This window comes from Lethenteron reissneri, chromosome 34 (assembly GCF_015708825.2).
Source record: "Lethenteron reissneri isolate LAM-NWPU_2019-01 chromosome 34, ASM1570882v1, whole genome shotgun sequence".
NCBI lineage: Eukaryota > Metazoa > Chordata > Hyperoartia > Petromyzontiformes > Petromyzontidae > Lethenteron > Lethenteron reissneri.
This window is the reverse complement of record NC_083812.1, coordinates 12,599,943-12,613,519: the sequence shown is the minus strand read 5'-3', so window position 1 is coordinate 12,613,519 and position 13,577 is coordinate 12,599,943. Positions and strand designations below refer to the sequence as shown.

The 13,577-nt window shown below is 44.1% G+C and overlaps 1 protein-coding gene across 9 annotated transcripts in view; it reads right to left on the bottom strand.

Moving 5' to 3' along the window:
- The window catches only part of PCDH15 (protocadherin related 15), a 114,499-nt gene that overhangs the window by 23,163 nt on the left and 77,759 nt on the right, over window positions 1–13,577 (bottom strand). For all 9 annotated transcript variants that reach the window (XM_061565304.1, XM_061565312.1, XM_061565309.1 and 6 more), the window contains 10 exons: window positions 12,981–13,074; window positions 12,555–12,683; window positions 11,228–11,533; window positions 8,908–9,126; window positions 6,307–6,423; window positions 5,215–5,355; window positions 4,830–4,942; window positions 3,460–3,569; window positions 1,210–1,350; window positions 163–290 (listed from right to left, as the gene is read on the bottom strand). In XM_061565304.1, the coding sequence (XP_061421288.1) occupies window positions 163–290; window positions 1,210–1,350; window positions 3,460–3,569; window positions 4,830–4,942; window positions 5,215–5,355; window positions 6,307–6,423; window positions 8,908–9,126; window positions 11,228–11,533; window positions 12,555–12,683; window positions 12,981–13,074 (1,498 nt within the window). The remainder of the gene's footprint in view (window positions 1–162; window positions 291–1,209; window positions 1,351–3,459; window positions 3,570–4,829; window positions 4,943–5,214; window positions 5,356–6,306; window positions 6,424–8,907; window positions 9,127–11,227; window positions 11,534–12,554; window positions 12,684–12,980; window positions 13,075–13,577) is intronic.

Sequence of the window (13,577 nt, the reverse complement as noted above, 5' to 3'; positions counted from 1 at the left end):
ATGTAAGCTTCATCATGTTTCTTCCATTGTATTCCCTTATTGAAGGGAATACAATTACGCTCCATAAATTGCAACAATATTTGCACAGATTCTCATGAAATTCTGGGAAGATAAGAAAACAAAATATGACTATGATGTTGACTTCCATATATGATCCCTCACCTTGACTTGCAAGACAGATGTAAACGTTCTGGTCTCCTCTGTAACGCCTCCCAAATACAGTGTCTGGTTGAATAAGGGAGCATTGTCATTTTCATCCTTCACGTACACGATCACAATTGCCGAGTTTGCTGGAAATAAACACAATAGGCCAACGTCACCAACATAAGTCAGTAAACCTTAATGCACTGCACATGAATTCAAGATCAAAATGCCATTACAGTACATGCTGATTCGACTATACACCATCATCAGCATCATTGCTGCCATCTTTTTGCCAGATCTTGCAACTTTGAGGCAACAGGGTGGCACAGTGGTAACATTGGTGCCTCAGAAGTCCTGGGTTCAATTCCTGAGTTAAATCCCTGAATTCCTGAACACTTTCTGTGTGGAGTTTTTATGTTCTCCACCCTGTTCTACATGGGTTTCCTCTCAGTTCTCGAGATTCCTCCAATAGCTAAAGAGCATGAATTGTAACTGTTATTGGCCAAACATCCCAATGCTGAAAATATACCTGAAGATTACTCAATTGTGATTACACACATCAATCATCGACCCTTACGAACAGACTAATGGCCACTTGCAGGCCAGGTACTGAGTCACCTTTTGCCACACAGGAACCGCTGTCACTGCGGGTCCCCTTTCCAATGTTTTAGATAAGATGTGATGTAAAGTACTTGAGTTCATTGGGCATTTCTCATCAAGCGCTCTATCAAAGTGATTTTATGCTCAATTGAGCATTGTGGTGGTGCCCATCGTGTTTCCAGCCCTGAGCCAATTGTGGGAATTCCACATTCTTACGGTGTGACGAGTCTACCCATTGGACAACCACTGGTGACTTCCCCACAAAGTGGTACAGTACTTGTTTCATCAACCCCAGAGGTAGGGACGATGGGCTGTCAACCCCCAACTTGGGTGTGAATTAGCAATCTTCACATTGCGAGCCACTCGCTTTACCGCGAAGCCAACTGGCCGGTTAACTGCCATATTAATGCAATGAGTGTTGATTATGCAGACGATCATATTTCACAAATAAATGTAAAACCTCACAGCGAGAAGTGGAGCGCAAGGCTGAGCGGCCGGTGGGGAGCGAGTCAGCCTGCACCTCCAGCTGGTACTGCGGAGTGCTCTCGAAGTCAAGTGGCTTGTTCGTTCTGATCACTCCGGTCTTGCTCTCAATAATGAATGTGTCTGCGGAGGAAGGGAAAAAAAACCCGAAGATATTACAGGAATAAGCAACGTCAGCAATCGATTTGAGTGGTGGATTGGGAGGGGAGGTTAAGAAACGAGACGTAACCTTCACATGCATTGCGCAGCTGTTTTTGCCGCTCGTATTTACAACGCTTACCTGCCATGTTCTCTTCCCAACCTCCAAGTTGCTTACCCTATCCTCCCCCGTCCTCAACACGTTCCACCCAACGCAACCATTGAATCACATCTACAACACTCGCCTGTCATGTTTGCTTCCGGACCTGTGCATTGCTTCTCCTGTCTTGCCATGAAATTCCCAGCATCCATCTCGGACATATCAGCTAAAAAGCCAACAGCTTAATTTGACTTGAGGGCCTACAACTTCTGCTGCTGCGTCAACAGCGGCCTTAAAGCCTTCTTAAAGAGACCCTGCCTCTGACTAGTTGTACACCCCTAGCTGCCACTGCAATTCAGTGGCCTAAAATACAATGTTTCGCTCCGGATGATCGCTGCAAAGTATGATCTGTGTTTTGATTTAGTGTGCTGATCTTAAAGGTGCATTGAAAAATGTTGATACTACGACTGATGCTCCTACTGTTGTGGAGTGACTCATGCAGCCAGCTATGGCTGCAGAGTTTGGTAGTACATGTTGCTTTTTTTGCAATATTTTGCTGTCTTTTCTTGGATTTTCTGTTTGCACTTAGTCACATATTCACTTTAAGATGTTTTTTGTTCATGTTTTTGTTTGTTGCGGTTGCACCCGATTCAAGGGCCGAATGGCTCACAGGGCTATACCTAATACATGAACTTGAACTTGAACCTTCCTCCTGTCTGGCTCGCAAGTACTGCCAACCTGCCGGGAGATGGGCACGTGGCATGAAATGTCACCTCTGTTAAATTTGTTTTATCATTTGGACACACCTCCTCACACAATGCAACCTGGATGCATGCAGCGAGAAGGACCTGTCAAGGCCAACAATGCACACGAGGAGGTGTAACTTGCACCACGTCCACCCGCCTTTGTTCCCCAGTTTTGGTGTTTGCACAAAGGCTGAGTGGAAGTAGGGGAGGGTCCAGGACTAGTTCAGATGTTTGCCACTGATGTTGGCCATAAGTGGGACTCGAACTCGGGTCGTCGGGTTCGTATCGTAGTGTGATAAACACTGCACGATCACTCTCCACAGGAAAAAATGACAAAAGCATTAAAAAACAAAGACAAATACCCCATATAACCTTTAACGGACAGACAAATATCCCCCGTATAGCCTGAATAGACTTTTGGGGCAAGTGCCAGAATGACACACGAAGAAGGGGTGGTGGCCAGCAACACGCCCGACCGCCTTTGTCTCCCCAGTGGCGATGTTTTAATACGCCTCACCAGGTACTAATTTGAGGCTGACTCGACCTAGGGGAGGTCCAAGAACGGTTCAGATAATTGTTACTGGTGTAGTGAACGACTTCCACAACGACTCTTGTAAGGGTGCTTCTTTCATTAACTGTAGCACTGCACAGCTCGGCTCCTTCTCTCTCTGGGTAATTTCCCTTCTCACAACGCCAGGGACGACGAGGCGTCTCTCTCCGGTCCACTAGCGAGGTCCGCTCCGCTCCCCCGGTCTCGCCGCTGGTTGGCGGCGTGCCGGAGAGAAGAGACGGGCTTCGCTGGGGAACCCGCCACGTGGTCGGTGGCGAATAGAGAGATGACGAGCAGAGACGCAGTCCTGACCCAAGGCTTCCCACACCGACCACGAGTCCTCCCCTGACTCTCCTTATATTCACCCCGGCGGAGGCTGGGCGTGGCTGGAGGCGGAGCCAAGCTAGGCTCCGCCTCCAGCCACGCCCCCTCGTGGAACCTTCCCGATGGTTCCTGAAGCGGCCCTCTCGGCTCCGCCTGTCACCTTTGGCCCAGATGTTGTTCCCTCTCAGGATTGGATGGTGATTACATGATAGTGCCCGTATCCAGTTACCCTCTGGCAACCACTGGATGACGCATCTCTTATTACACTGGTAGTGGCCGTTCGCGGGAATCAAACTCGGGTCGTAGTGCAGCGCTCTAATCGATACGCTACCGCTCTACAAAAGACAAACACACAGACATGTGCGCAGACTAACCCCCATTGTTGCCAGCGGTGATTGAGTAGGTGATGGTCTGGTTAATGGCCGACGCTGTCACCACGACAACACGTGTTCCAATAGTAGCATATTCGCTGATGGGCTCCGACCTACACACACGACAAGACCTCCATTTAGTAGTCAGACGGCGTAGATTCAACACAAACAGATAAATGCAAACTTGTCAAACATAAAGTGATTCATTGTGTAGAGTTTTGAATGATGAATATTGTAAAACAATGCGCGGGTTTGGTCTTAACCTCTGTCATTGCGAGTTTGGTAACCATTGCTCAATCAATCTTTATTTTATGTGTCAATATCGCCCTCAATAAAATAGGCATCAGTCAAACATTACAACAGAGCGGGAATAGTAAAAGAAAATAAAACAACGAGAATGAAATAACCCGTCACGACCTCAGCAGCTAACACCGACTGAGCAAATTGCTGCGTCAATCTGGCACAACACTAGTCTTCATGTGTAATATTCTCCACAGATTTTCCCATAAGATAATCAAGTGTTTTTAATATTTTTAAAAACACACTTGCTAAGCATAGGCGCAAAACGTCAAGCGGCCAGAAAAAAACCCCCACTGCATTGAAATCGATTCCACAATTGTTAATATTCTCTAAGCCTATTGCAACACCCTCTTATTTTGATAATTGTGGTGTCAAGATCAAGACGTCATCATGGCCGAAGCCGCACTTCCTCGCTACCAGCACACCCTTCCCTCTGCTAGATCCCGCGGCTGCTGCTACACGATGTATGTATGTTGAACTTATTTCGCGCCGTATGTGACCACCCGTGCTAATTGGAGGTGCGAGGGATAGACAACAAACTAAACACATAAAGCAGTTTGAAAGAAATTAGTTTATAATCTATATTTAAAAGTGCATAGCTCCAGTGGCTTCCTACTGTCGGAAGGAAGAGCGTTACAGACGGCCACAGAAGCGCATCTGAAAGTGCATACAATACAGTGTGGTCACTGTCATACAATACAGTGTGGTCACTGTATTGTATGACTGGAAAAGTCGATCGACACGCAGCAACCTCCAAGCTCTGCCCTGACCATCTGCTTGTCGGTTGGCACTAACACAATGCCCCAGGATTTTAGCCAAACACTGTGTCGTGTATTGTATGAGATGTTAGCTTTGCGTGGTGGCGTGAGGTTGACTGGTCAGATGTTTTTTTTGTCCAGCCCTGGCAACAGCTACCTTAGCATCTGAATGGATCTGGGGGAGGTTGCGAGCAACGGGTTAAATCTGTTCTCTTCTGCTTGTGCGTTGCCTATCCTGTCTCGCCATGAAACCCCTAGATCTCTGACCCATGATGTGCTGCAGTGTGTTGATGGTAAATGGGTATCGGTGTGTACCTGTATTCCTCTTGTGTGAAGCGAGGGATGACAGAGGGCTGCAGCACAGTAATGGTGACTGTCGTGCTACTGGTCATAACGGGATCTCCTCCATCGAGAGCCAGCACAACCAGCTAACGAGAAACACATACGAACGTAAAGCGATACAGTAAAGCGTGGGACACCACCTTTTTCAATGAACCAAACTCGGACACATTTCTGAGTCGGCCTGGGTCTATCGGAACTTGCGTGGATTTTTTGTTATTAAGTTCAAAAATACATTACCGGTGCCAGATCTCGGAACAAATAAGTTCCTGCCACCTGAAAACGGATGCCGATTCCTGGACTGTCCAGGTGAAACTTAGGTCCAACCCATTCATGTAGAAACCCTGGTGGAGAGGCACACCTTGAAATTGGTGTTGGGGTCCTCATTGAGGTTGACTTTGGTCAGGATGCGTCCAGTGTTCTCCTCCACCATGAAGAGGTCAGCAGACCCGCTGGACTGGGCTTCATCAACTGCGTACTGTATCACACCTATACCGCCGTACTGGACACACACATGTGCACAAAGACAAAGAGTCCCCCCCCCACCCCGAATAGCCTACACAGACTGTTGGGGCAAGTGCTGCTCGCAAGCACCTGTTAAGACTGGAACGGCACACGAGATGTTTGTGTGCCAGCATCAAACCCTCCCCAGCGTCAATGTTGACTCATCGCAACACATACTCATTCAATACTGAGTTGACCTAAGAGAGGTACACGACTGGTTCAGATATTTGACACTGATGTTAGCCATGGCTGGGATTGAACTGGAGCCACAAGACTGCAGCCCAAAACTCTTCTCTTTCTGCTTTTTCCTTTTTCACTCGGAAGGGCTCTACTTTGGAATTCCTTCCCATTGTCTTGTTTCCCAAGCTCCTATCATCAAAAAAAGCTTGCTCAATTGAAGAAGCACATTAACTCCCATCTATTACAACTTTGATAGTGCTCTCTGTTGCTGGCCGCCTGACGTTTTGGGCCCTGGAGGAAGCGTGGGTACTGCTCACCAGGAGAAGGCAGTACAGCAAGTAGACTAATTGCCATCTGTTTCTATCTATACGGGGACAGTGTTCCCCCCTTGTGTGCGTGTGTTTTCTCCGAGCGCTCAGGTTTCCTCCCACATGTTTCCTCCCACATTGGCTGAAAACATCGGAATATATAGAGGGCCACAAAGCTTGGGCAATTGTTGGTTTTGGCTCACCGCGTGGCTGCTGGCTTCCCGCTCGTCTGTGGTTCCCCGCACCTCCGAGTCATTCACCGCGACAACGAGCGACTACTTTGTGAGTTACAAGTTGAAATTATAAAAATTACTATTTATTCTCACCTCACTGATACCAATTCCTTTTTTTTTACAACCGCTGTTCCCACATCTACAATGGGGTTCGCCGTACGTCAGTGCTAAAGCCTAACTTGAATATGGCACGTGGATCTTAAGCAAAGAGCTCCAAGTCGTACGTACGGGAGGGTCCGGATCTTGTGCGAGCACAGAGATGATGTATGTCCCTCGATGTGCATCCGGAGCCACCAGGCCCGTCTGGTCCAGCATCGTGAAATTCGGGGCAAAGTCATTCATGTCCTGCCACCAGAGAGACACCGTTTCAAGTTAGATTACAAAATTATTACAAGCATATTCTTGGTTCTTTCGGTAAAGTCAATTAGAAGGGAAATAATACCGAAAAAACCAAGAATATGAATCCCTGCAGTCACGAAAGCTTTAAATCGAAATTTGATTACGAGCACATCGATAATATTGTTACAGAAAATAAAACGGTGTTGGAGAATATTATATTAGTATTGGAGAAGGAGATTTTTTGCATTAAAACTAAATAGTGGTCAGGGGCCCGAGTACCAAACTGCTTACACAATTCTATACATTGCGTAGGCCAAGATTTGTCCATATCCGATTCCCTACGGGATTTACGCAAGGGGACTGCGTATATTTCCGTGAGATCCTACGGGCGGCCTACGGGCAGCAACAAGCAGCCTTAAGTCAGTCATTACTCAACTCATGCCCACACACACCCACACTCTCACAAAAACATGCACACAGACACACGCCATCACACATACACATGCAGAGACACATGCCATCACACATACACATGCAGACACATGCACACATAAACACACGCACACACTCAACACACAAGTGCATGTGGACACAATTGTACACAAATAGACATAATTAATATCCCCCATATAACCATTGAACAGACACAGCACACAATAGATACACACAAACACAAAACAAATGCACACACACATAGACATTCCCTAGCAAAGTAACACACTCGAACAATTACGTGCACACACTCTCACACACTCAAACAAATATATAGACTTTACAAAACGATTAAAAATATTCATATCATACGTGCAACGTAGAGTCCCCATGATACCACACTGGTACTAGTGGTGTCAAAATGGACCTCTTTGGAGGAGGAGAAAACTCCGGGCCGGTTTAAACATGCATGGTCTCGGCAAGAGTCAGACTTGCTTTAAAAAATTTACACCCAGACGGCCATGTGGCTGACGTGATGTGTAAAAAAAATATTTTATTTTTTCAATGTGGAAAGACAAATATTAGGAAGGGGCATATAGCCTGTCATATTTGGTTGCTTATATTTTCCACGACGCTTATGAATATTATTGTAATTAGGGGTATCGGCCCGGGTTAAAACGCAGGCTCTCAGCGACGAAGGCTTGTAAATGACTCCAACTGTTGTGATAAATCAGCCTCACTCTAATCTGTGATTGAGATTTTAAGTTTAAGCACAGTTGCCAAGCATTGGCCCAAAGGCACAACAAGTCGTTATGCAAGCATTATCAAAGCAATCTTTCATCGTGCACTTTTGCAATATTATTAACAAAAAATAATTTAGAACAGATTCAATACAGCTTGTCCCGTTTTCGTGGGCATTTTCACAGAATCTGATTAAGAGAAAGTAAAATATTTAAATGCTAGTTCATAAAGCCTGTCTTTGGCAGGCAAAAGTTTTCAAGAAATATAATAATTAAGCTGATATGATCTTTGACAAATTTTTTTTATCTACGATCAGACACAAACAACTGCTACAAAGATTTGTAATTTTTTTGCGCAAAAAATTATATAGTTGACGACTTGATTAAATTTATTATATTTAAAGACGTACCCATCGGAAACCGCTGAATTTAATGATTCTGATCTTTTTTTATTAGAAAAAAAATTTATGAACTTCATATTCTGTGAGGGGAAACTCTGATCTTTTACCGTTTTCGAATAATTCAGATTTGAAAATCATAAAATGTGTATTCTTTCATTCAAACCCACTTTCATCCAAATATCTCAAAAACAATCAAAGAGAGAACAATCATTGGAACCTCCTTTGCCAGTATCAAGATATGATAAAAACAAATGTTTTACCCTCTTATCTGGCAACAAAACTGAAAACTTTTTTTTATAAGGAGTCATGTTTGCATTGACCACAATACCTGCGGTCGGAATGCAATCAAAAACACAACTCTGATGTATGCACTGTCCGTGTTTTGATAATGTATGCACTGTCCGTGTTTTTTGTTTGCATTCCGACCGCAGGTATTGTGGTCAATGCAAACATGACTTCTTGTAAAAAAAAAGGTGTCAGTTTTGTTGCCAGATAAAAGGGTAAAAAAAATGTATCAGAGAGAACAATGTTTCTCGCTTTAATATAATTTGTTGTTTAATGCTCTATCAAATGAAAGCAAACGCAAACTTATTATTTTTACGGTTTCTGAATGACACGCACAAGATGTTTATGGGGCACTTAAAATCGACATTTGGGGGTGTTAAAATGAAAAATCTCGAATTTGCAGATTTGTCCTGTTGTTTGTGTTCTAAAAAGCTTCATATGTACCATATTTCAGCTTTCTACCTTGTCGGGAAGTACCTAAGAGGTTTTTGAGAAATACAGATTAAGGTCTTTATTTATACAGAAGATTACATTTTTAAACAGCATAATCATTAGAAATTTTTACAAAAAGTGCATGACCATTTTTATGGGGAGAAAAATAGCTACCCTGAGTGCGTACGCGCAATTCACACCTTGATGTTGACGTAGACCGTTGCAAGGGATGTGAGGTTGCTGTTATACGCGTCAATAGCCTTGACCAGTAGCGTGTATTTATGTCCTGGTGTTGTCTCATAATCAAGGGACTGGAGAACAGCCAACTGGCCCGTGATATCATCCACAGAGAAGAGCTTACTCATCCCAGCAGTTAGCAGTTGGTATCTGGTGCTTGCATCCATATCTGCATCTGAAGCCTGCGAATGAACGAAGTGAAAGTTGAACAACACTTCAGCTCATCACAATAGCCAGGAAACCCAGAGAGCGAGTCTACATACAAAGCAGCTAACCTGAATGTCATAACATAAATAACTAAGCAAATACTCTTTGGTTTTTTAGGTAAAGTCACGTAGGTGAAAAACAAAATAAAATAAAACAACTCAATTAAATCACGACGTTTCGGAGGCAACACAAGCTTCCGTCATCTGGTGGGACAACCAGTTGTTTTATTTTTATTTTGTTTTGTTTTTCACCTACGTGACTTTTACCGAGTCACGAAAACTTCAAATCTAGAACTAAGCAAATAATTCACCTGCTTCACATATCTTTCCCTCAACGTTTTACAGATCCCATGAACCACACAGCATTTTGGGAGTGCATCATTTGAGCAGCATTGGTTCACCACAAGAAAACTATTGACAGTCAGTGTCTCATCAGCAGAGCCAGGCTTGCTTGCACCAATGCTGGTTAAACTGCCATATGTTTAATAAGTAAGCACCCACTTGAATAGACACAGGTCCTGGTTTGACACAAGACCATGAAAAATGCAACACAAGACATTTTTTTTTGCATTTGTGGGGAATAAGTAAGAACATAAATAATCAGCCAATATGGCTCCGTTGAACACGTAGGCTTTCGCGACCCATATCATCCATAATATACGTTTTTTGGTTTAGATGGCATAAATATAAATGTGTCGTTAAACCCGCCACGACTTGACACAGCTAATTATTAAGGTTTTTCATATAAACAGAACATTGTAAATGTTGTGGATTTGCTCTCCAACACACCGGTGTGCTATACTAGTAACGAATTGGTATGTTCTGTTTACGTGACAAACCTTACTAATTGGTTGTGGTGGCGGGTTTAACGACACATTTATATTTACGCCATCTAATCCCAAAAAAAATCTCTATTATGAATATAGCTCCCTGTGTGTGTTTCTGCATCCAGAGGACTCCTCCGAGACCGCTCCAGCAATTTCAATGAACGAGGAGGCAATTGAAAGCTGTTGGCTTTCAAGTGAGTGGCTTTTGTGAATGTGTTAAAGGGTTCTATAACACATTTGAGCTCGGATCCAATATTTGGATTATCAGCCCAGATGTTAATAATCTTCTGCCAATTATGATAGTCCAGCGCAGCATGAGCCCTGTGTAAAACGTATACAAGAGATAACTGTTGTGTGTGTGTATATCTATTTTGCAACTGAGCCACTTTAATCACAAACCTACTTGTTTATACTGTTGTGGTTGGTGTTGTTTTCATTGTGTTTTATTAGGAACCAACACTTGATATTGTTTGATCGTGTGCTTTTGAGTCATCAAATTAAATTAATCAACTTGCTTCGAGGAACATTAACTCCGTCCTAGTATTTTCTCACTATTTAATATCAGCGGATTTCCCACTAGTATCTCACATCTCAAGTGGAACCACTTAAAGAAAAAAATTGTTTTCTAAACAAAAGTCAAAGCATTTTTCTGATCAAATGCTCATCTGTTTACTAAAACCGTAACTATTTTATTTACCAGGTAAAGCCCACTGAGCTATTAGCTCTTTTTCAGAAACGACCTGGCCACAAATGATAGCTCAATGAAGTGACTTATCATGTGGAAATAAATAGAAGCAGAATAATCTAAACGCATGTTTATAAATGTAGAGGAAAAAACCGGTCGACCCCGAGAAATATCCATGTGATCAAGGGGCGAACATGCAAACTTCAACTATACAGGTGTCATGGTCGGGATAAAATCCACAGGCAAGAGAGATAACATCTCACCACCCGGTGCCCCTTTCTATAGTGTACAGTTTAAAGCCAGAGCAGGAAAATCCACATTGCTATGGCATGGGGTGAGTCTATCCATAGGACAACCACTGTTGACTTCTCCACAAAGTGCCACTCATTTTCTCAACCATGGAGGGATGGTGAGCTGAGTCAACCGGCAGCCAGGATTTGACCTCTCAACTTTCCGATAGCGAGCTGTTCGCTCTACTGCTGATCCTCATGGCTCTATAAACAAAGGCATTTAATACACCGTATATGAGCCTTAGTAGTCGGACACGCTCACAGCTTCACCACACCTCGAGACGCAGCACCACCTGACCCGGAGAGCCATTCTCCGGCACGGTGACATTATAGACGCCCTGGCTGAAGATGGGCGGGTTGTCATTCACGTCCAGCACAGAGATGGCGAGCGGGAGGTTGGTGTGACGAGGGTACAGCGCACGGTCGCTGGCCACTACGGTCAGCATGTAGGTCTCCTGTTTTTCTCGGTCCAAGGCCACCTTTGTGTAAATGCTTCCATTGGCCATGATCGCAAACACAGCCGCATAGTTGTCCAGGCTATACACCACCTCACCATTCATCCCTGCATCTTTATCGGTTGCCTGAGAATAAAACAAACGTGCTTCTAAACAGGAACAATGATACATGAATGCAAAAAAAACCACGCATTTCAACTCTCATTGGCCAAACATCCTAATTGTGACAAAGTACACATTTGGGATTACACATAGTAACATCGCCCCCTTCTGAGGTAAATTGGCAAGACCCTCCTTAAAAAGTGTCTTCAGACTCAGTGAGGCTTTTGTATGTATGTATATTGAACTTCTTTCACACCATATGTAGCTAACCGTGCTAAGGAGGATGGAAAACAAACTAAACATAAAAAGCAGTTAAACAAAAGTTTAGAATCGAGATTTAAAACAACATAGCTCCAGTGGCTTCCTAATAAGAGCGTTCTAGACTGCCGCAGAAGCGCATCTAAAAGTGTGCGATGCAGTAAACATTTTTGTCCAATGGCTAGCCAAAAGCCGTTGTGAGGATGACCGGAGTTTTGCGTAATGATTTATGCTCCTTGACGAGATCAGCAAGGTATTGTGGTTCATTTGTGGAAAGAACTGTGTGTGTAATGAGTGCGTAATTGCAATAACAATGCTCTCATCATGCCAATAAACCATATGCTGGCAGGAATTGTAAAAAAATGCATACGTGTGAAAAATGATAACAATATTTTTGTGCAAATAGCATCTAAGTCATAATTTTTCACCCTTTCTGACGAAGGTTGACAGAGTTAATGCTTTTGCTCTGTCCATCTGTTACAGGGGGGGCACAATGACTCTCATAAAGATGAACCTATATCAACAAAATGTTGTCTTAAGTTATGCTGCAATTAGAGACTCACACTACACACAACCCGGCAAATTGATCAAAAGGTTGCTCAAAAGTCAGCGATGAAAAACTATTGTGAATTACATATTCATCTTCGCACCATTGCATATTTTATAGTTAAAACACTCATGGTATTAACCAGGGTGGCTTGCCAGATTCGAACTGCGAACCCACTTGTGGCCAACGCGGCACCGCTGGGCCATGTCACCGCCCCCCAAATTTATAAGCGCTTCTCACCCGGACTTGCCCAACAAAGACACCAGTTCTTCCCTCGTATACGGAGAAGTTCGTTGGCATCAGAGGATCGAAGGTGGGATCATTATCATTGACATCCGTAACAAGCACCGCTACCGTAGCTGTTGAGGTCTGTGAGCACGCACGCACACACACACAATGTCATGTAAAACCAAACACAACAGCGACTCAACCATTTACATTTGTACTGCCCTGAACTCACTTGTGTACCTTATCATGAGCACTGGGTGAGGCTGGTGACAGAATGGCAGCCAAATGATAAACACGGTGTGGGGAGGCCTTCATCCAGCAGTGGATAAACAATGGGTGGTGATGATGATGAAATGCGATCGCAATAGAGGTAATAAATGAAGGGGTAGTGATGGGGGCCGGAAGGTTATGTGCTGATGGATAAGACAGCTCGCTGACCCCATTAGGATGTCCGTCAGATGCTGTTAGGATCAGCTGGTACTGGTCCCTTGTCTCACGGTCCAAAGACTTCCACAGGGACAGAATTCCAGTGCTGAGGAACAAAGGGGGGCAGCTTAACCCTTAAGATGAGCACATACGATGAACAAAGCAACAGTATTCATCAGTCACCATCCTATGAGCTCACCCAGATCCGGAGGAACGCTGCTGGCAAACAGTGGAATCATGTGGATGTCCAGAATAAACACCTAATTCGAGACCAAAACGTCACACCTCCTGGCTTTGACATTCCTCCTCGAAGACACTGGTGGAACCATCAACTGCATCAGAGCAGCAAAAAGACGATGTGCACATCTTCATGAAATGGACAATTAAAGACAAGCCGCAGGAGTGTGCGATTGTGGCCATGAAACCCAAACTACAGACCATGTAGTAAACGACTGTGGTCTGCACGCCTTCAATGGAGGAGAAACAGAAAAGCTCCACGAACTCTCACCTTCAGCCCTCTCGTGGCTAGCAGACCACAACGTGGGCATTTCTCTCCCGAACATATTGATGCCACATACAACAATAGAATGGTCCCTCCAAGTGGCTTGC